Source organism: Choloepus didactylus, chromosome 6 (assembly GCF_015220235.1).
Source record: "Choloepus didactylus isolate mChoDid1 chromosome 6, mChoDid1.pri, whole genome shotgun sequence".
In the NCBI taxonomy this organism is placed as follows: domain Eukaryota; kingdom Metazoa; phylum Chordata; class Mammalia; order Pilosa; family Megalonychidae; genus Choloepus; species Choloepus didactylus.
The window spans coordinates 11,184,663-11,206,309 of NC_051312.1; the positions used below are offsets into that span (position 1 = coordinate 11,184,663).

At 56.6% G+C, this 21,647-nt stretch overlaps 1 protein-coding gene across 3 annotated transcripts in view; it reads left to right on the plus strand.

Moving 5' to 3' along the window:
• Positions 1–1,783: 1,783 nt before the first annotated feature.
• The window catches only part of MACROD1 (mono-ADP ribosylhydrolase 1), a 147,550-nt gene continuing 127,686 nt past the window's right edge, over positions 1,784–21,647 (plus strand). For 2 of the 3 annotated variants that reach the window (XM_037838177.1, XM_037838175.1), the window contains exons 1-3: positions 1,789–2,226; positions 14,300–14,401; positions 15,008–15,124. In XM_037838177.1, the coding sequence (XP_037694105.1) occupies positions 1,929–2,226; positions 14,300–14,401; positions 15,008–15,124 (517 nt within the window). In that variant the 5' untranslated portion in view covers positions 1,789–1,928. Of the gene's footprint in view, positions 2,227–14,299; positions 14,402–15,007; positions 15,125–21,647 lie in introns of all 3 variants that reach the window. The other variant, XM_037838176.1, reaches the window with a different exon arrangement.

Genomic DNA, 21,647 nt, shown 5'->3' on the forward strand with positions numbered 1-21,647 from the left:
TCTGGAACCTAGAAAAGGCTGGGAAACAGACTCCCCCCTAGACTCTCCAGATAGGAAGGCAGTACCTTGGTTTCAGCCCACTGAGACCCCAGTCGGATTTCTGTCCTACAGGGTTTTAAGATAATAGATGCCTGTTGTTGAAACCACTAAGTTTGAGTAATTTGTTACAGCAGTAATAGGAAACATAGAGGGGGTCACCCACGTGCTTCATGTCCTGAATCAGGACATCAGCCTAACTGCCTTCCAGACCCCAGATGGGAGCCCAACAGACCTGGACTCGAGGCTGGGCTCTGACTCACATGCTGTGTGGCCTGGGGCCAATCAGGCTGCTCACCTGAACAACGAGGTAGGCCCCTCCTGGTGGGGTAGGGCCCCTCCCCACGGGGTAGGGCTCTTCCAGGTGGGGTAGAGCCCCATTCCCTGGCTCTTGGGAGCATGCAATGAGTAAATGGACATGGAGCAAATGGACATGGCATATTTAGCTCAGGACCCTGTACCTGTTCTTTGTCCCAGTTGTGGTTGGCAAGGCCCTTTGTGCCCCGCTGTACAGTTGGAGAAAAGGCGAGCGGTGAGGTGAGAGTGTAGGCAAGACAGGCCAGCCCAGGAAGCCAAACCTCGGGCCTGACTTCTGTACTCTTGTCTGCTGCCCTTTTGGGCCTGGTGGGGGCCACTGGGCCTGGGCTCTCTGATTCCCACTCTACCCTCGCCCCCAGGGCTGGTCACTGCCCACCTCCCGGTTGGGTCTGTGCTGCTTTCTCTCCTGCTGACTTCAGGTCTGAACTGTGTAGCTGATCTTGGGTGTCCCCCGTGCATCCACCAACAGATTCATGATCCTCACCATGGCCCTGTGGGGGCGTTATTGCCACACTCGCCGGCAGAGCAGCCTGGAGCAGCCCCTGTGTTTGATGGCCTCCAGACCTGAGCCCCATCTTATTTGCAATTTACAACTCAAGAAGCGGAATCTCAAGGGGCCCCGTGCCCCAGGCTGCAAAGCTATAGAGGCTGGTGCCTTCACTGCAGGCTTGGCTCCTTGCCCCTTGTATTAAAAAAAAATTACTCCTTGTTATGGTTATCAAATATTAATAGCATACACACATTTAAAAATATTTATATAAAAAATCCCACCCTCTGTTAAAAATTAGGGAAAACAAAAAATAACAACGACAACAAAAATCACTCCAATTCTTCCAGCTGAGAAAGTCACACTTGGAAACCGAGTTTTTTGCCTCCCAATTCCAATATTTCCACCTTGGAGTCCCCGCTGCTGTAGATTCGGTTCCAGCCGCGCCCCCGGGGCTAAGGGCTGCGACTGAGCCGCCTGGGGAAGGTCGCCCAACCGGACGTCCCAGTCTGTGCTGTTTTATCACCTCCCAATCCCCCGACCGGCGCCCGGCTGACGGTCCGGGACACAAATCGGGGCCCCCGGCTGCCAACGCTCCGCGCCGCGGGGAGCCGCGCCCAGCTCTCCGCCTTCGGCTCCCGAGCGCCCCGGCGCGCCCGCTTCGGGGAAGGGCCCGAGGGGGCAGAGCCAGAGCCGGGTCCGCGCCTTGGTCCCGGGGACTCCCGGCCGCGCAGAGGAGCTGGAAGCGCCACACACCACGAAGGCGGCGGCGGCCGCAGCGCGAGGGAAGCTCAGGCCTGCCGCGGAGCTACCTCTTGCGGCGCCTTGAATGGGAAGCGGGCGGGGCCCTGGCGGGGCGCGCACGTGTGTATACGAGTGCGCGGGTGCCCATCCGGCGGCCCGGACTACAAGTTCCAGGGTGCCTAGCGGCGCGCCCGGGCTGTCTGGCTGCGCGTCCCGCTGGCTCCGAGCAGGTCGCCGTGAACTGGCACACGCCACCCGGTCCCGGAGTAAATAAGGGAGCGACTCTCCCGAGCCCCGTAAATAGAGTCCAAGTGGGCGGGGAGCCGCCCCGCGCCGCCTGCTCATGTCGCTGCAGAGTCGCGTGTCCGGCCGCCTGGCACAACTGCGCGCGGCGGGGCAGCTCTTAGTCGCCCCGCGCCCCTGGCCCGGCCCGTCGGCGGGTGCCGCGCGGACCCGCAGCAGTGCGTGCAGCCCCCCGGCGCCCCTGGGCGCGTACGGCCTCCGCGCGCGGGCCCCAGCGGGAGTTGGGGCTTGGGGGGCGGCGGCAGTGGGGCGGAGAGCCGGGGTGCGCACCTGGGCCCGCCTGGCCATGGCGGCGAAGGTGGACCTGAGCACCTCCACCGACTGGAAGGAGGCAAAATGTAAGTGTAAGCAGGAGGGGGCGCGAGGGGCGAAGGCGGCCCTTCCTGGGCCTTCCCTGGCCTGACAGCGCCTCATGGGCAGCCTTTTCCACCTGGGAGACCTGGGAAAAGTTGAGACCCCTACCCTGGTAGGAACACCAACCCCCCCCCCCATTCAAGGCACGCCCCTCGTGTTCCCAGCCCCACAAACCAATTCACCCTAGGCTAGGTCCAAGCCTTGTGTCAGAGGTCAATGTGAGAAGGGTGGCCTTAACCTGCCTGGATGGGTCCCTGGCACCCCTAGAGCTCATCCAGGGAAACTGATGCCCTCCATTGTGTGGGAGGTGAACTGAGCCCAGTGTCCAGCCCTATTGGCCAAGGTCATGCAGGGAGTTCTTAGAGGAGCAGAGATTAGGGGCCTGAACTTGTGAAGCTTTGCGAAGTGTGATTTCTGGGATGGTGGCATTGTAGGCAGAGTGGCAGGGAAGGGGCTGGGGGGCAGCTCTGGGACCAGAGTGCCACCAGCTGGGGTCGAGTGGCCCTCTGGAGAGGCCTGCCCTGGGCAGCGCTGCCCCCACCCCACCCCCAGCGCACGGGCTGCCTCCCTGGGCACCCGGCCTGGTGTCCTCTTGCCCTCACTGCTGGCAGGCTTCCGGCCACTTGGGAGCAGTCTCCACCCCGTTGCTGGGGGACCCAGGGCAGAGGAGGAGGACCTGGGGGCTCTTGTGCCTGTGATAACCGATGACCCCCCCCCCCCCCACAGGCTTCTGAATCAAAACTGCCTCCTTTCACCCCTGGATTGGACCTGAGTCCTGGTGAGGGATGAGTCCCAGGGCTGAGCCTGAGCCCCGCAGGGAGCACAGAGGAGAGGGACTCTGACCCACAGAGCCCCCAAGTAACCCTGTCTGGCTGCCCAGCTGTCCTCTTCAGGGCTTGTCCCTGCCCTTGTTGGGACTCTCCCAGCTGGGTCTCCTGCCAAAAGCACAGGAAGGCAGCTCATTGGTCAGGCCTGCGTGGTGAAGTGGGTGTGCCTAGGGGGCTAGGAAGGCGGGTCTGGGGAAGGGGGAAGCCGCGGACTGGCTGTAAAGCTCCAGATGATTTATTCCCGTCATGAATTGCCTTGCCTGTGCCAGGATGGTGGAGCAAGGGCAGAAAGAATGTGACTTTACTCTGTGGGCAAACAGGGTGTCGGTCTCGCCCTCAGCCCTGGTTCCAGGACACTGGTCAGGGTGAGAAATGGGAGGCTGGCAGAGACCCCTGACAGGAGAGTCACTGTCCCCACAGGGAGCCCCACTTTTCCCTTCTCTGGTCAGAGAACAGCATGCCAGGGTGGTAGACAAGAGAGCTGGGGAGGGCAGGGGCCCAGGCACTTGTCATCTGATCTGCTGCTATTTCGAGAAACCAACTCTCGTTCCTCCCCTCACTCCATTCCTGGTGCCACCGAGAGCAGCCGACCTCACAGATTGACTGCTGGGCATTGTCCGGCTACCGTGGTGTCACGGGAAAGTTCCTCCTCTGCTTGGAGCTGGGGTTTCCATTCATGCAATCGTTCAGCAAATGAATGAATTCATTCCATGCGGCCAGCCCTGTTCTAATGCTGGAGATTTGGCTGTGACCCAGAAAGGCAAGGTCCCTGCACTCTTGGAGCTTCTAGAAGAATGCGACTAAGTAAATGATACATGGCCAGGTAAAGGTCAGTGCTATGCAGAAACAAACACAAAGTAATGGCACAGAGAATGGCAGCGAGATCAGGGGAGACATCTCAGGGAAGGTGGCCCTGATCTGAGACCTCACAAGAAGGAGCTGGCTAGGGAAGGGCTGTGGGAAGGGGCATCGCGGGCCCATTATTGAATGACCGCTGGCCAGCAGGGTCCGACTGCTCCCAATTCCAGGCCCCTTGCCCCAGAACCGACTGTGATTCTAGTGATTATAACCGATGCCAGCATTAGATGTGAAGTTCCCCAGCAGGAGGCAGACGGCAGCCTGTGGGACAAGGCATGGAGAGGTCTAGGTGTGTTTCAGTTAGCTGTCGCCGCATAACAAATCACTCCGAAACTTAAAACAGCAAACATCATCTCACAGTTTCTAAGAGTCAGGAATCCTGGAGTAGCTTCGCTGGGTGGTTCTGGCTGCAGCTTGGTTAGGCCTGGAGAATTTGCTTCCGAGATGGCTCGTTCACTTGAGGGGGCTGTGGGGCGGAGGCCTCCGTTCCTCACCACGGGGGCCTCTCCCCAGGGCTGCTTGCGCCCCCTCACGACATGGCAGCTGGACACCCCCACCCTGGGCCCAGGGTCCAGGAGAGGGAGGGTGAGGGGGCCCAGACCAAAGTTTTCTCGTGACCCAGTCTTCAGAGTCGCACACTGTCACTTCCACTTTATTCTCCCACTTAGAAATGAGTCGTGGAGTCCAGCTCCCTGCAAGGGAGGGGAATTAGGTGCCACGTGTAGAAGGGAACAGTGTCAAAGAATTCATGGGCCTCTTTTTTTTTTTTTTTTTATTAAATTCAGTTTTATTGAAATACATTCACACACCATACAATCATCCATGATATACAATCCACTGTCCACAGTATGATAACAGTTATGCGTTCATCACCACAATCTATCTCTGAACATTTTCCTTACATCAGAAAGAACCCAGAACAAGAATAAAAATAAAAGTGAAAAAAAGAACACCCAAATCATCCCCCATCCCACCCCATTTGTCCTTTAGTTTTTATCCCCATTCCTCCACTCATCCATACACTAGATAAAGGGGGTGTGATCCACAAGGTCTTCACAATCACACTGTCACCCATTGTAATCTTCATTATTATATAACTGTCTTCAGGAGTCCAGACTGCCGGGTTGGAGTTTGGTAGTTTCAGGTATTTACTTCCAGCTATTCCAATACATTAAAGCCTAAGAGGTGTTATCTATATAGTGCATAAGAATGTCCACCAGAGTGACCTCTCGACTCCATTTGGAATCTCTCAGCCACTTAAACTATTTCATCTCATTTTGCATCCCCCTTTTGGTCAAGAAGATACTCTCAGTCCCACGATGCCGGGTCCACATTCATCCCCGGGAGTCATACTCTGCGTTGCCAGGGAGGTTTACAGCCCTGGGAGTCGGGTCCCACGTAGAGGGGAGGGCAGCGAGTTCACCTGTCGAGATGGCTCAGTTAGAGAGAGAGAGGGCCACATCTGAGCAACAAAGAGGTACTCAGGGGGAGACTCTTAGGCACCATTTACCTACAACTTTAGACTCTCCTTTGTGGTAATGAGCTTCATAAGGGCAAGTCGCATGCTCGAGGGCTCAGCACATCAAACCGCCAGTCCCGATGTTTGTGACATCAACACCAGTCCAGGTGAGGATGTCCAACACATCCGCACCTTCCCCCAGATCCTCAGGGCTGGGGAGGGGGAGGCTGTAAATATATTTTTTATTATCTGCCCAAATTACTCTAGGATGTGTCACTATTTCACTCCAGCCTATACTAACGTACCGTATCTCACTTCCTATTCAAAGTTCCATGCAATTGTGGTGTTTGAACAAATCAACTGTAGAGTTGTACCGTTTAGAAAATTTAGATCCTGTACCAGATAGATATCTATTCCCTTGGTCTCATATGAAAGTTGAAGTTTTAAAACACAATCAGTTTCAACCTTTACCCTTTGGCTTGGCTTGCCCTGGTCTTAACCAGACCTGCTTCATTCATATCACTAATTGAAGTCTGGGCTCTTTTCCAGCTTTTTTTTTTTTTTTTTTTGACAGTGGCTGTATGCGCTAATACTGACATTCATATCTGCCGAGCTCTAGCTCTGAGTTTCAGGTGTCTCGGAGATATGCATTGTTCCAGAGAGCAATCAGGTTATACGCTAGGGGATCAGCATCTCAAAGTTTAGAGATAGGCCTTATAATTCAGGGATAGAATTAACTGCTGTAAGAGCTTACAATCTAGGGATTATTACAATTATTGTGTCCACGTTAGGCTATGTTCTAAGATTCAATTCTGAGTTTACACATTGTAGTTAGTCCATATTGGTGAGGCATCATCCCTCTCACCATGTTTTCTCCAACACTTTTACTCCTATATATATATTTTCCTACAATTTTATAGAGTTATATTCACATACCATACATTTATCCACAGTGTACAATCAGTTGTTCATGATATCATCATAAAGTTGTACATTTATCACCACAATCAGCACTTGAACATACTAATTACTGCAAGAAAAATTGTTGTTTTTTTTTTTTTAGCGATAAGAAAAAATGATAAAAAGAAAAATAACATGTCAACAATACAATATACTACTAAGGACAGCAAATAACACCACTACATGGGCCTCTTTTTTAAACCACCACATTGTGGGAGGTGTGGAGGGCTGCCTCAGCCGGACCCTGCCTATCACTGGGGTCTGAGCCTCAGTCCTTGTGGGCCCACCTCGTTCTTTTTAATTACAGTCACATTTTGAGCTGAATTATACAGTAAAGTATATTACGTGTACGGACCTCAAGTGCACGGTCAATAAACTTGTCCTTAGGCACCCGACTGTGTGGCCACTCCCCCGATCAAGCTGTAGAACATTTTATTTGCCCCAGAAGGTTCTGTTGAACCCCTTTCCAATCAGTACCCCCCAGAGGAAATCACTGTTGTCACTATCAGTTTTCTCTTCTTGAACTTCCTGTCATTGGAAGCACAACAGCGTGTGCTCTGTTAGGTCTGAAGTCTGCGTCCGTCATTAAATTATTTTACTCAATGTAGTATCTGTGAAATTCCTCTATATTATTGTATAATATCTGTATAATATCCCACTGTACGAGCATACCACTGTATGTTTCCCCTTTTTCCTGTCGGCGGGCATTTGGGTTTCCGGTTTGGGGCTTCTGTGAATGGAGCTGTTCTGAACACCCTGTACGTGTTTTTGGTGGACATGGGCTCTCATTCCCCTTGGACGTGTCCTTCGGCCTCCAAAGGTTTGTCTGTGCCTGAGATGATCATCCCCCAAAGAGTGGCACACAGCAACGGTTTTCGTTTTCCTGTCTGCACAAACAGATACCATGCAATTCGTCAGCTTAAACAGCAGGAATTTATTAGCCCACAGTCTTGACATTAAGAGAAAGTCCAAATCGTGGCATCATCTAGGCGATGCTTTCTTCCTGAAGACTAGCGTTCGGGGGCTCGCTGCTGGCAACCCTTGGTCCTTGGCTCCTCTGTCCCGTGGCAAGGCACATGCAGCTCCTCCTGGCCTCTCTGGGTTCCGTTGAATTTCAGCTTCTTGCTTCCCATGGCTTTCTCATTCTGTGTCTGAATTTCATTCTGCTTATAGAGGACTCTAGTGATAGGACAAAGCCCCATCCTGATTGGGGTGGATCACACCTTAACTGCAGTAACCTCAATGAAGGTCCTGCTTGCAATGGGTTCACACCCACAGGAATGGATTAAGTGAAGAACATGTTTTTCTGGGGTACATACCACTCAAGCCACCACAGTAACCAAACTCATAAGAGACTGATGGATAGGTCAGAAGGCTGGAGGGAAATGAAACTGCAGGGGAAACTCACATGTCCTTGAGCAGGGCATCCTCTTCCTGTGGGAAAGCTGTGTAGAAGCCAAATTGCAGTCTCAGGATTGCTTGGCAATGGGTACGCTCAATCAGGCTGGTGGAATACTTTTGGAAGCTAAACCCACCATTAGCTGGGGTCAGCCTCCCCACCAAGGATCCCCTTACCTGGGCAATTGCTCAGTATTTCGGTTTCTACGCAGGGTCTGCCAGCTCCGGCCTGGGTGTAGGGCACCTCAGCCCACAGCCCGGAGCCTTCTCTGTGCAGATGGCTAAATTCTGATTCTGCCTTGCTCTGGGCGCCCCTTTCCTCAGCCTCCAAGCTGACTCCCCCACATCCGTGGACCCATTCCTTCTCTAGGTAAGTAAATGCCATCGGGTTGGTTCTTCCTAGCTAGATTTTGGGGGAGATTTCTGCAGTATCTGATTTCACAGCCAGGAGCTAATTTCTCCGATTTAGTTCCCTCCATTCTGGGGTGCCTTGTTATCCCCCCAAGTAGTATCTCTTCCTTAGAAAATGATGGAAACAGAGCTGTGCTATAAAGGCAGTTGGGCATGAGGGGACCTAAAGTGGGGCTGTTGGGGTGCTGGGGGGCCATGTCTCTGCAGGAGGGGCAGCCTGTTGCCCCACCCCGGGGGCAGAGCGTGTGCCGACACGAGAACAGGCATCAGGCATGGGTGAGTCCCAGCGCCACTGCATCCATGCCCCGAGCCTCAGTTTCCTCCTCTGTAAAATGGGACCACTTCGTCTGATTTGTAGGTTGTGCTCGGTTGTGTCGGTTGTCACCCCTCTGGCCGGCCTCTCTGCTCGGTTCTGCCCAGGGACAACACTGGGCTTGTGTTAGTTAACGCCTCTTCCCAATCACGAGTGCCAGAGCCCCGAACCTGCAGGTCCTGAACCAGGGGTGCCTTCCCCACCCTGCTAGCTGAAGACAGGGCTTGTGGGGTCCAGCTTCAATTAGCTCTGAGCAGGGGCAAGTACTCATTGCAGCCCCCTGTGGGATTTCTTCCAGAGCCCCTGGAGCGGGGAGCCTCTCCCACCTGTCCACTGGGGGCGCATCCTTGGCACGTCCCAGTGTGGGTGGAGGTGAGGAGGGCGTGCTGAGATCGGACAAGCTCTGGGGGGCCTCCTGCTCTGGCTCCCCGTTGCTGGTGTCGCTGCAGTGGCTTTGACAATACCCTGCCATCGGTGGGGGGGTGGGGGGGACCGAGAGCTCGGTGATTCCCCTCCCGCCACCGAATCTAAACGCCGCCTTGTTCCCGGAGCCCAGCCGCTCGCGGCCCTGCCCACCCCGCATTCTCCGGAAGAAGCGACAGCCCCTCTCTGCACCCCAGCCTGCCCTCACCTCCCTGAACAGCGTCTTGCAAAGCGCCATAAAGACACTTCTTAAAACACACCATTGAATTCCCGTTCGCCTGCTGCACTTTATGGTTCTGGCGGAGCCTGCTTCCTCCCGCTCTGCTTTTCGGGCCCAGGAGCCGCTGGAATCTTTGTCTGGGGTCAGGGCCCCCCATCAAAATTTACTGCGAACATCTTTTTATAACACCTGTCTCACTGAGCTGTGAAATACTCTCCCCTCTCCAAAAAAGAAAGAAAATTAAAACGTATGTTTTACATCTTTTATATGTATAAAAAAAAATAAAACTCACTTGTGCTTTAAGTCTGCATCTGTCCTTCTGGCAGAAGGGGATAGAAAATGTCATAAATGCAAGCAGTGTGTGCCCAGCTTAAGGTTCCTGCTTCTCTCCCTTCCAGAGGGAGTGAGGAAGGGCCTGGGGGTGAGGGGTCCCCCCGCTGACAGACGGAGCTGAGGCAGTGACGTGGCACCCGGGGTTCCTCCAAGTCCTGGAGAATCAGTTGGCTTTTTCTTCCCCCACAAATCAGGGACTAGAGCCAGGTGTAGCCCATCAGTGGTAAATGGGGATTCCAGTCCTGGGAGGAGGAGATGGTGCCTGTCACTCTGCCCCTGCAAGGTCACTTGGGGACCAGGTGCCAGAAGGGACAGGCTGGTGGACAGACCCAAGGTGGGCACCCAGTCGGCTGGTGGCAGAGCCGGGCACTCCGGCCATCCTCTTGTGCTGTCACCAGGAATTGAAGCGTCTTCTGGACTTTGCTGGAGAGAGGGGGCTGTGCAGACTGGGGGTCCCTCCAAGCAGGCCACAGTTACTGGCAAGCACAGTGGTGGAGAGAGCCCCGGGCGTGTGTGGCTCTGCCTCTCTGGACCTCCCTTTGTCTTCTGTCGAGATAGGTGGTGGCATTGCCAGAGACGGCTGCCAGGGGACCCGAGGCATCTCCAGGTGTCCCTCGGGGTCTGCACGGCCAGCGGGACTCCACATATGTGAGTTCCGTGGGGACAGGCTGGGTCCCTGCTGACCAGTCCCTCCAGGGTCACGGCGGTTGCACCCACTGCCAAGATCTGAGTGGGGAGGTGCCTCTAGTCACGACCGAGCAAGATGACAGATGGGAACCTGAATAATTTAAAAATTTCCTCTATCCCCTATGTCCCCAAGTTGGTAAAAAACGGCTTCTCTTGCCAGATTTGGTTTTGTTTTGCTTTGTTCTCTTCAGGGCTTCCTATTTCTGAGCAGGGCTGGTTTGCAGGAAGGAATGAGCATATCTGATGTCTGTATTGCACTTTACAGCTTGCAGAATATTTTCACAGCCACCTTCTCATTTGATCCTCACCGCGAGCCTGGGCTCCAGGCAAGGCCTGCCTTGTCCCTATTTTAGGAACAAGAAAACCAAAGCTCAGAGACGGGAGGGACTTGCCCATGAACATGATGTCAGGAGGTCAGGAGCCCAGACTCAATGGAACCAGGAGCAAAAGAGGGGTAGGATTCCCAGCTGCGGTTGCGGACAGCATCTGTCCACTCTGCAGACTGGGAGACAAACCCGGACAGGCTGACACCACCTTGCTTTTTGCTTGCTTTTTCCTCTCTAGCTCTCTAGTCCAGCTGTTCTAGATTTCTCTCAATTTTTCCACCCAAATGCACTCTCTCCTGCCTCAGGGCTTTTGCACACACTATCCCCCTCTGCCTGTTAGCAAACTCACCCCAGCTTCCAGTTTTCTGCCCGTTCACCCATTGACCCAGCCCCCAGAAGCCCATGGCTGTCACTCATGCTGTGTGCCGGGTGATGGGAATCCAACCGGAAACACAACAGATCCCTGCATGGAATTTACAGGCGAGGTGGGCAACAGTCAAGTAAGAAATAAATCAACAAAGGTGGACAGTCACATGTCTCTGCAGGAGACCTGGGAGCTAGGGGAGAGACAGCCAAGCTAGTGGGGAGGGTCTCACTGGAGGAGGTTGCAGGGAGACCTGTGGGCTGCAGCAAGGGCTCAGGGTTTGAATGGAGTTTTAAACAGACAGCATCTGATTCATGTTCCTATGAAGGTCCCTGGGATTCTGTGACGAGACCAGACGATAGCGGGCGAGGGTGGGCACAGGGAGTCGGTTGGGAAATGAGCTTCCAGAAGGGCCTGGGGAGCGGTGATGGTGGCTTGGACCAGGGTCTGGGGAGCGGAGGGCTGTGTGTCTGGGGTACAGTGGAGCTAAACCTGAGAGGACCTGCAAATGGCTGGGACATGGGGGAGGGACGGGGGCAGGCTGGAGGGGGGAGATAGTGTTTGGGGAGGGAGGCGAGGGTTCCACATTGCACCCCTGAAGCTGAGGGGGATGAGGAGGCGGTGGGCTGGGGGGAAAGAATGGGGCTGGAGGTGTGGGCTTGGGGGTCACTGGCACCAAGAGGGCTGTCCTAGGAATGGGGTTGGAAACCTCAGGAGGGTAGAAATGAACAAAAAGGTGCGGCTGCAAGAGACTGAGGAGATCCAGGGGAGGGTGGTCTGGGCTACGAGGGGCTGGGCTGCCTGAGCATACTCGCCGGAGGATGGTGTGACCTTGGCCAGAGCCCTGTGGCGGGGAGGTGGGGGCAGGGGCCAGACTGGCAGGGACTAAAGGAGCGTGGGAAGGAGGTGTAGACAGCTAGTGTAGATATGGAAGTAGGGGAACGCAGGGTTGAGAGATGGGGGGACACGAGAGGGTGTTTGAGGGCAGACAGGACAGGCCAATGGAGTGGGTGGAAGGACCTTCACGGCCAGTGCCCCCAGGGAGGGAGGGAGGAGGAGGAGACGGGGGAAGGGCAGCTGGAGTGGTGGGCAGTGGACAGATCAGGTCGCCAGAGGGAGATCACAAATTTCGAGGGAGCCTTCTGCTTGGTGGCGGGACTCTTTCCTCCAGAGATTTGCTGCTCCTGGGGGCAGACCAGAGAAAGTTTCGTCACCTCCTCCAGGAAGCTTTCCCAGCCTGACCTCACTTTGCTTTAACCTCTCACCCCCAGGCCAGGCACTTGGTGGATGTTCAGTAAATATTAGTTAATTGGCTGGTCCCCATTCAAGCTGCTGGTGGTAGTCAGAGCCTGGATCCAACCTGGGACTCCCCGCCACAGCCTGTTCTCGGCCCTCGGCGGCCTAACGGCTGCAGCCAGCCAAGCACTTTGCTGTGTACGGAACTAAGCCTGCTCCTCTTCTTGTTGAATGCAGGACAAAGGATTTGTTAGCCCCATTTTACAGAAGAGGACAATTGAGGCTTGGAGAGCCATTCTAGCTCCTTCCAAATACCAGCTCCTCCCTATGCACACATTACACACATACACAAAGAAGGAGCGTTTGAGGAGGTGCTCTTGTCCTGCTTCAGAAGGGGGTGTGGGGAAATGGCTGCGAGCGGAGAGGGGCACCAGTGACTGAGGGAAAGCGGGGGGAGCTCTCAATCCATTTTAAGTCCGACTCTGGTGTCCCTGGAGACTCCACAGTTGGTCCTGCCTTCTCTGGGGGCATCCGCCTCCCTCCCATGCCTCCCCCATGCGCACCCACTCACTGAATCTCATTCACCCAGGGTCTTGCACATGCTGTTCCTGCAGGCGGGACACCCTTCCCTGCCCTAGCTTCCTGAGTCTCCCTGAGAAATCCCTTCCTTGCCTCTCTCCCCACCACCTTCCCCTGGATTCAGGATCTCACTACCTCTCTCCCAGCTCCCTGCATGACCCTTTTGCACTTATCAGAATCTGACTCACTTGCTCGATTGTGTAAGGCCCAGGTCAGCCTTGTCTCCCTGCTGGACTGTAGGCTCACGAGGGCCACGTCCCCACCTGCCGTGTTCACGGCCGCACCCCCAGCAGTGAACATGGTATCTGCATCCCGTGGAAGGGGGTGGGAAGCAGCAGACAGAAAGTGGGGTTCTGGCTTGAGTGGCAGTTGAAGCAGAGTTGAGTTACTCGTCTTTTATGAACTGGGGCCTTTCCGTGAGTTAGGTCACCTAATGCTCTCGGCATCCTTATCGGGGGGCTTATCCCCACCGCCACCACTGGATGGATGAGGAGACTGAGGCCTGGATGGACCAAAAAGGACACATGTTGGGGACCTCTGGTCGCCATTTTGAGAGGTGGTTTCCAGGAGGCAACCCGCTCCGCTCCCACTCCCTCCTCTAATTGCCCTCCCTCTCCTATGCATTTGCTGATGTTTTCTGAGTTCCTTGATGGGGACCTTGTGTACTTGTTGCCCCCGAGATGGTCAGGGGGGACTGCCCCATCAGGGGAGTGGGTGGTCAGGGGAGCAAGGCTGGGCTGAGTGCTGGGGAGCTCAGGAGGCCTCAGGCCGGCAGGGGGAGCCCGTGAGCCACGAGCCCGGACGGGCCTGTCTGGTGAGAGGTGAGAAACCTCGCTCGGGAAGGGGGCGGCTCAGCGTTTCTCGGCCTGGTGCCTTCCCAAAGGGGAGGCCAGGTCCTGGGGGCAGGGCAGGGCCGGAGCAGGCGTGTTGGCCGACGTGGACCCAGTGAGGGCCCAGCTCCCTGCTCCTCACCCCCTACCCTCCCTGAGCCCCTGTCTCCTCAAACGGTAAAATGGGGACAGTTCCAGCCACCCCCAGAAGGAGTGCTCAGTCAGCGCTGGGGGGATGTTGGAACAGGTCCCAGGCCTGCTTGGTTCTGCCGATCTTGGAGGAGTACATTTGTCCCCGATCCCTGTGCCCTGCCACCTACTAGGAAAGACGATGACAATGTAACTGTTTGATGATGTCACTGATGATATAACAGATAGATGATGTGGCTGACTGATGACATAACTGATTGATGACGTGACTGAGTGCTCCCTGCTTGGCCTTAGCATGCACGAGTAAGCATAAAAATATTCTGCGAGGGTCATCTTAATCCACCTGCTATAAACACAGAAATGGGGATGCAGCAGGAAGGTGGCAGAACTGAGTTCTGAACCACACTCTGTGGAGCCCTCCCTGGGCCTCAGTTTCGCCTCCTGAACAAAGAGGGCTGGGTGAGCTGCTTTGGAGGCCTCTTGGGCTCTAGCACCCGAGGGTGTGTGGCTCCTCCCGGCACCCCTCTCCCAACCGCCCATGGGAAAGATAGATGCGTGGGGAGGGTTTGTGTGCAGTCTGCCCCCTCCTCACAACGACCAGGGGTGGGGGGTGCATGCCCCTGGCAGGTCCTCTGCCTTCCGCCCTGACTCTCCTCCCTGCCCTCCCCACCTTGCCCCCGCAGCCTTTCTGAAGGGCCTAAGTGACAAGCAGCGGGAGGAACACTATTTCTGCCGGGACTTCATCAGGCTGAAGAAGGTCCCGACATGGAAAGAGATGGCAAAAGGTAGGCCCCATTCCAGTTGTGTCGGGGGGGCACCTGGTTATTTGCCGGGTGACTTCAGACGCATCCATGGTTTGGGAGAATCATCATAGACGATGACAAGAATAACTGCTCAGCATTTATGGAGTGCTTACTGTGTACAGGGCACTTGGAATGCATCACCTCATTTAATTATTAAAACAGCCTGTGGTGGGTTCAATTTTTATTTCCATTATACAGTTGGGAGATGGAGCCCTAGGCTGGTTAAGCCGCTTGCTGGGGATTACAGGGTTGTTGGGAGCTGCGATTTGAAGCTGGGGTGTGATCAGGTTGCAGCAGGACCTGCTGATGAGCATGTAGTAAGTCCAGGGCAAGCCTTCAATTTGCACATCTGTAAAATGGGGTGGATGATGTTACACTGGACCTGTGCTACGGTGCCGGTACACAGTAGGTGCTTAATCAGTGTGGGCTGGCATTACTGTCATCAGCAGCAGCCACCGCAGCAGGCTGCCTCTGCCGGGGGAGGAGGTTGTTGGGGAGAGCCTGGCCTGTGGGCCCTGGCTGGGTCACTCTGCAGTGGGTGGGGGGCGGGGAACTCTCTGTGACCCCCCTGATCCCCACTCGCTCCAGGGGTAGCCGTGAAGGTGGAGGAGCCCAAGTACAAGAAGGACAAGCAGCTCAACGAGAAGATCTCCCTGTTCCGTGGCGATATCACCAAGCTGGAAGTGGACGCCATCGTGAACGCCGGTGAGTGGGGGCTTCCCGCTGGCCCCGGCCCACGGCCCGGGAGGCCGCCTCGCTGCCTTCTCTTTGGTCTGCCGAGCCAGGCCCCGCGGGCGCCACCTGGCTCCAGCCGGGCCTCGGCCGCCGGGTGAGGATGGCTGCCGGCGCCACCGGGGAGCCCGGCGATCCGGCCCCACGGCTGCTGTGCTCTTGGAACCCTGAGCCGCCGCGTCGGGGGCGCCGCGCTGAGCTGCTCGCAGCGTCTGAGACCATTAGCGGCTGGGGAACGGGAGCGCCGCGCTGGAATCGCGCCGGGCTGCCCTGCCGGGGACGCAGGGGCCAGCGCGGGTGCTCCAACCCCGGGGGCTGCAGGCGGCCCTGCACCCCACCCACCCCCTTGCAGACCTGGGGTCGCGGCGGAGCTTGTCGAGGCAGAGGAGGGGGAGGGAGGCCTCCTGCGGCCCCTGGCTGCTCTCCAGCGCCAGCGAATGGGGGCTGCTTGGCTTCCTGCGCCTGGTTCTTGCTGGCTGAGCAGTTTATTGTGATGAGTAGGGGAGTGCGTGGCTTCTTTCCCTCCTGGGGGAGAGAGGAAGTTACCTGATCCTCCTCCCAGGTGGTGGTTGTCTGATCAAGGTCAAAAGGCCCTCGGAAAGGGCTTTGGAGCGCTCAGGAGCGCTCAGGGATGGAGAGGAAGTGGTCGCAGGATGTCGCTGACAGGGCGGCGCAGGAATGAGACACAGACACAAAGTTAAGAATTAAGGGAGCAGGGGGCCCACGGCATCTCGTGCTAAGTGGACAATAATGCACCTTTGCTCCAGTTATTTATTTCAGAAGATCGGGGAGTATATGCTAAATGTCCTCAGGCTCGGGAGAGCCCACCAGATACCTATGTTTACATCCTGTTGCATATCAGAAGGAACAATCTAGGTTTAGGACAATGGTAAACGGTTGTCATCATAGTCACAAGACACATATCTTTACAGGGTGGGCCCGCACGGCGTTCCATGCAGGCCTGAGGCTTAGCGTTCTAAGCCACCGCCCTAGATATGCCTCAGGCAACACGGAAGACTCAGTTTCCCACAGCAGGAGGTTGTGCCCAGCCAGTCTGCAGGTGGATCACGCAGAAGGCGAGTGGGGGTCCAGTCCCAGCCCTCTCCCGCTTCCTCACATACCGAGGTCTGCTTAGAAGAAGGGGTGCCTCCTTAGATGCCGTGAAGGCTGGCAGTCCACCAGGCCGAGGCAGATCCTCTTGTCTTGGGGAAAACCAGGCTGTACTGATCCCCCTCCTGTCCTGCACAGGCTGGGGTGCCCCCAGATGTTTCTCTGGTCTCCACGTCTCACCCTTGGGCTTGCAGCGATTGTCTGATCCCCGCGCTGGCGAGGGCGTGGTGTCCCCGAGTGCCTCTGGGACATGTTGGGACTGATGCTGTCCATGTCCACACTGACCTCACTGAGTGGCCGGGCTCTCAGGACCCAGGGAGAAGTGGCTGCTTGGCCTGCTCGGGGCTTGCTTGTTTGAGGTGTGGATTGCAGATCCTGCTGTGGCATCACTCAGTGCCTTGCCCCGTGGATGTTTGCAGGGACAGACAGTCCCAGGGGGCGTTCTCTTCTACCCCGCACTGCTGTCTCGGGTGCACAGGTGACAAGGCCAATGGAGGCAGGTGCCCCAACTTGGAACAGCTGGCTGAGGGGAGCAGGGGAGCTCGGGGTCACCTTTGGGTATCCCCTGGTGGATGGATGGGTGGCAGCAAGGTCTGCAAGTCCACCCGGGGAGACATAGAGCTAAAGCATGGGTATGGGAGACACCCTATTGGTGCTTTCCTAGCTGAGCTTCAGATGCAAGAAGGTAAAAGTGGGGTGTCTTGTCTGCTCCTGCCCAGCCCGGGTTGGTGGCTGGCTGCATAGCAAGCCGCGAAGGAGGGCACGGGACCAACGCAGGGTGTCCGCAGGATGCAGATGGAGTGGATGGGGGCTTGGCAGTTGCACTTGGGCTGCAGCGTGATTAATGGCTCTTCCTAAGTGCCCTTGTGACTCGCCAATGCCGAGAGCCGGTTTTGTCAGCTCCTCGCACTCTCTGGAAAGCACTTTCGTCCTGGCCTCATTTGATTGCAGCTGCTCTGGGGGTGGGGGCGCTGAGCCCCCTTTGCTGCATTTCTCTGGCGACAACCCCCTTCTGCAAGTACTGCCTGGGTCCCTGCCTCCCCTTCTGTGCAATGGAAAGGGGAGGAAGCCCACCCATTGGGTCTTGGGGGCATTAAGGAGACGATGCCTGTGAAGTGTGAGGCTCGCTCAGCACCTGGGGATCCCTGCTGCTGTCGGTGCTGTCACTGACATCATTGACGTCGTCGTCATCAAACTCTGAGCATCGACCCTGTCCTGGGGATGCCGAGGGACGCTGAGTGCCTCTGAGGCTAAAACGCTTTCTTTGCCCCTTGCTTGCCTGAGTTTACCCAACACTCTTCAGTGTGTTTTCCTGGGATTTCCTTTTCTTCTAGAAAGAGTCTCTCGGCTGGGCCTGCAGGACCCAGAACCCACCTGGAGCCCCAGGGAATGGCTGAGGCAGGCCCTGGACATGGGGCCCCCGTGCAGACCCTACGCCCCCAAGCCCCAAGCCCCCCAGGACTTTGTCTGGCCCCAGTGTTTGGGGTGGCCTTGGCTCTCTCTGGCTGCACCCTGAGGTCCCTGGCACCCTTGGCACTGACTCCGGGGCGTATGTGGGGTCTCTGGCAGCCTTGGTCCTGGCCCCATCCCTGGGGGTCCTGGTGGCTTCAGCCCGGCTCCCTGGGGTCCCCGTGGGTTTTGCCTCCGCCCTGGCCCCGCCGCCCACCAGGAGGCAGCAGAGATTGCGTTTCCCGGCGCCCGAGCGCGCCCATAAATCAGCCTGTTTATTAGCGGAATAAAAGTCGTGGGTAACGCAGGGCTTTTCGGGGCTGCATAAATCTGCGCCTGTGCCTCATGAAACCCATATGTGCTTAATTCATATGTAAAGTTTCAAGCAGGAAGAGAATACGTGTCCATTAAATTCTATTTGACTTGATTATAATCATTAGCTGTGAATAATTGCTTCTCAGCACCGACCGTGGAGCCACCACAATAGGCAAAAGGAGAGAGCAATTATCTTGGGGTGGGAATTTTTAAATTTTATTTTTGAAGCCAAGGACAGTGCTGGCCCTGCGGGTACAGGAGGACTTTGGGGACAGTGTGGTTTGGGCTGGGTCTGGGGGCTGGAGGCCTGGCTGCTGGAGCTTCTGGGTTTTTTTTTTTTTTGCAGGCTGGGGGCCTCTTTTCGTCCCTGCTGCCCGATGGGGAGGGTGCTGGGAGGGTGCCAGGAAGGTGCCCTTGCTGCCTCGGTTTCCTCCAGCTGCAGAGTCCATGGAGGGGAAGGGGCTCAGGGGGAGCTGGGAGGGGTCTGTGAGAAAAAGAGGGGCTGGGACCCCCAGACTCTCCTCCATTCTGATGAGCCATGGACTGGGGAGGGGGGTCTTAAGCCAGGACAAGGCACCCCTCCCAACCATCAGGAGGACCCTCCCTGCCTTCCAGCCTCATCCCTCCCCTTCCCCACAGCAGACCCCACCCTCAGCCTCTCTCAGAACTTTGGAAAATCAGACTCCACTTAGCTGGTACTTGACTGTGATGGGGGTATGTGTGTGATGTGTGTGTGATGTGGGGTGTATGTGTGTTGGTGCAATGTGTGAGGTGTCGGGTGTGTTGTGTGTCTATGTAATGTTGGGGGTGTGTGTGTGTGATGTGGGAGTATATGTGTGGGTGTATATATCTGTGCTTGATGTGAGTGTGGGGTGTGTTGTGTGTTTGTGATGCTGGCTGTGTGGAGTATGTACGTGAGATGTCAGGTGTATGTATGTGATGTGTGTGTGATGTGGGGTGTATATGTGTGCAGTGTGTGAGGTGTCGTGTGTGTTGTGTGTCTGTGTGTGTAATGTTGGATCTGTGTGCATGACGTGGGAGTATATGTGCGGGTGTGTATGTTCGTGTTTGATGTGTGTGTGGGTGTGTTGTGTGTTTGTGAAGCTGGCTGTGTGGCGTATGTGTGTGAGATGTCAGGTGTATGTATGTGATGTGTGTGTGCTGGGTGTATGTGTGTTTGTGTGATTTGTGAGGTGCTGTGTGTTGTGTGTGTGAGGCTTGGGTATAGACGTGTATTGTGTGTGATGGATGTGTGATATGCATGTATGTGTGATGTGGGGTGTACGCGTGTGATGTGTGTGTTTGTGAGACGTGCGAGGTGTGGTATGTGTTGTGTGGTATGTGGTGTGCAGAGGGTAGAAGGGTTGCCTTGCCAGTGGGTGGCAGGGCTTGCTGTTGCAGGGGACAGGATGACCCCCCAGACCCCGGGGACAGCGCAGGCCCTCCCCGGCCTTCCTCGGGGCCCCTTTCACGGGCTGCCGGCCAAGGCCACTTGCTCTGGCAGTACCGGGAGAGGCTCCAGCTCCTGCCATCTGTGCCAGCCACGGCTCCTGCCCACAGGGGCTCGCCACATCCATCTTAATTAAATTGGGCTGCCAGGCTGGAGAGGTGAGCCCGGGAGCCCCAGCAGGCCCCGCACGCTGGAATGGAGAGTCTTGGGGACACTGCCTGCCTGTCCTGGGTGGTGACCTGCCCAGGGCTGTGTCAGGACAGAGCTGTGCCAGCATCACCTCCAGCGAGAGCTCGGGCCAGGGTCTCCACCAGGGTTGGGGGTGGGAGGTGCTGCAGCTTCCCCAGTGTCATCGTCTTCAGGGGATCATGACCTTGACTGGCTGGGTGACTTCCTCCGTGCACTTGGGTTTTCCAGCCCTTGGGCCTGGGCCTGTAGGGCCTCTTGTTCCAGCCAGACAACTGAGTCCCAGGCAGGAAATATCCCGGGCACAAAGAAAGACCCCCTTTCTTGGCCAGCCCAGGGGTCCGGCCACCCAGCTTTGGCCTTCGGGGCAGAGGGGACAACTCAGGGATGAATGTAACGCTTTGTGCAGAGACAGAAGGGTTCTTTCACTTCAAAGCGGCCTCAGGCCAGTGGGTGAGGCCAGGGCCAGTGAGGGTCCCGGCACCCCTCCGGCCTGTCGTCCCCGAGCCTGCGTTTCCTCATCTGAAACGTGGCACCCAGGCCGGGCCCGCCCCAGGGCGGGCCGTGAACGAGAACTCAGAGCCTGGCACGTGGAGAGCCTCTAGCACATTATCACTGGGCAGGTGGGAGTGAGGGCAGCTAAGTGGATTGTAATGTGACAGAGCCCTGGGAGCGAGGGCTGGACAAAGTGCCCTGTGACACCGTGGGGGCCGGTGTATCGTGCCAGGGGCTGGCAGGAGGCGGGGTGGGTCAGCCAGGCCCTCAAGCGGCCCACCGGGCCCTGGAGAGCAAGTGGGAAGCCATGTTTCACAGCGAAAAGCTGGCCTTGGAGGGAGTTTTCTAAGCCCGTTATTTGTTTAAAATAAGGCACACAGTGGCGTTGTGTGACCTCGGGTCGGGGGGGCTTTGATTTATGGAAATCTCCTGGCTGCTTGTAGCCCTCCTGCCTCCGAGGCCGCATCCCCCCGCACTGCCCGCCAGGCCCAGTGCATCGTGGCCACCTGTCCTGCGTCCAGCTGTGTGTGGGCCGCTGGCTGGCAGGCCTGGAGCCGTGATTTAGGGACCACCGTGATGCACTAGCAGGCGGGGGGCCGGAGGACATGGGCTGCCTTGTGGGAAGTGATCTGATGCTAACCTGTCGCGGTAAATTGCTTCATCTGTCACTTCCGATTTAAATGTGTTTGCCAAGGTTTGCCAGCCAGGCCCATGGCAGAAACCGCCCTGCAGTGGGGGGGAGGGCCGCCGCAGCCTGGGAGCTGGGCCTTGCGGATGGAACTTGTTCCTGGCTCTGGGCAGGTGGGGAGCCCTCCTCCCTCCACCCGAAGGGGACAGGCCACTTTGCTCTGAGTGTGTGATTGTCTCAGAGCCCCCCTTCCAGTGAGCACACCGAGGCCAGAGAGAGAGAGAACACACTCTGGCTCAGCAGGTGGCTGACTCAGAATTTGAACTTGGGGCCTTTCATTCATTCAGCAAACATACACGTCTGGCCTACTGTGCACCAGGCGTTGAGGTAGGCCTGGGCTACAAGATGTGATCTCTCATCTCAAATATGGGGCCTGGGGCGGGGAGACATGTGAATGCAAAGGGCATTTTGGGAATCCTGCCCACAGGAGGCCATCAGAAGGCTACCTGGGGGAGGGGCGCCGGGGGCAGCCGGGGGAGAAAGGGAGAGAGCCGGCTGGGAGGGGGGATGTGGGTGGGGCATGGGGTCCTGAGCTTGATCAGACTTAGGCTGCTGTGTGGAGAATGGGCGTGGGGGACATGAGGGCTGGAGACCCTGTAGAAGGATGGGTGAGTGCCACGGCCTGCCCAGGGCAGTGGTGGCAGGAGCAGCAATGACGTAGACAGGGGAAGCCCGGAACTCGGGGTCTCGTTCCAGGTCTGGACTGTATTCATGTCCCGTGCCACCTCTCCTGGCCCCTGGTATTGTTCAGTCAGCCCCACTATGCCAGCGGGGAACCAGAGACATGAAGCTGCTGAAGGTGA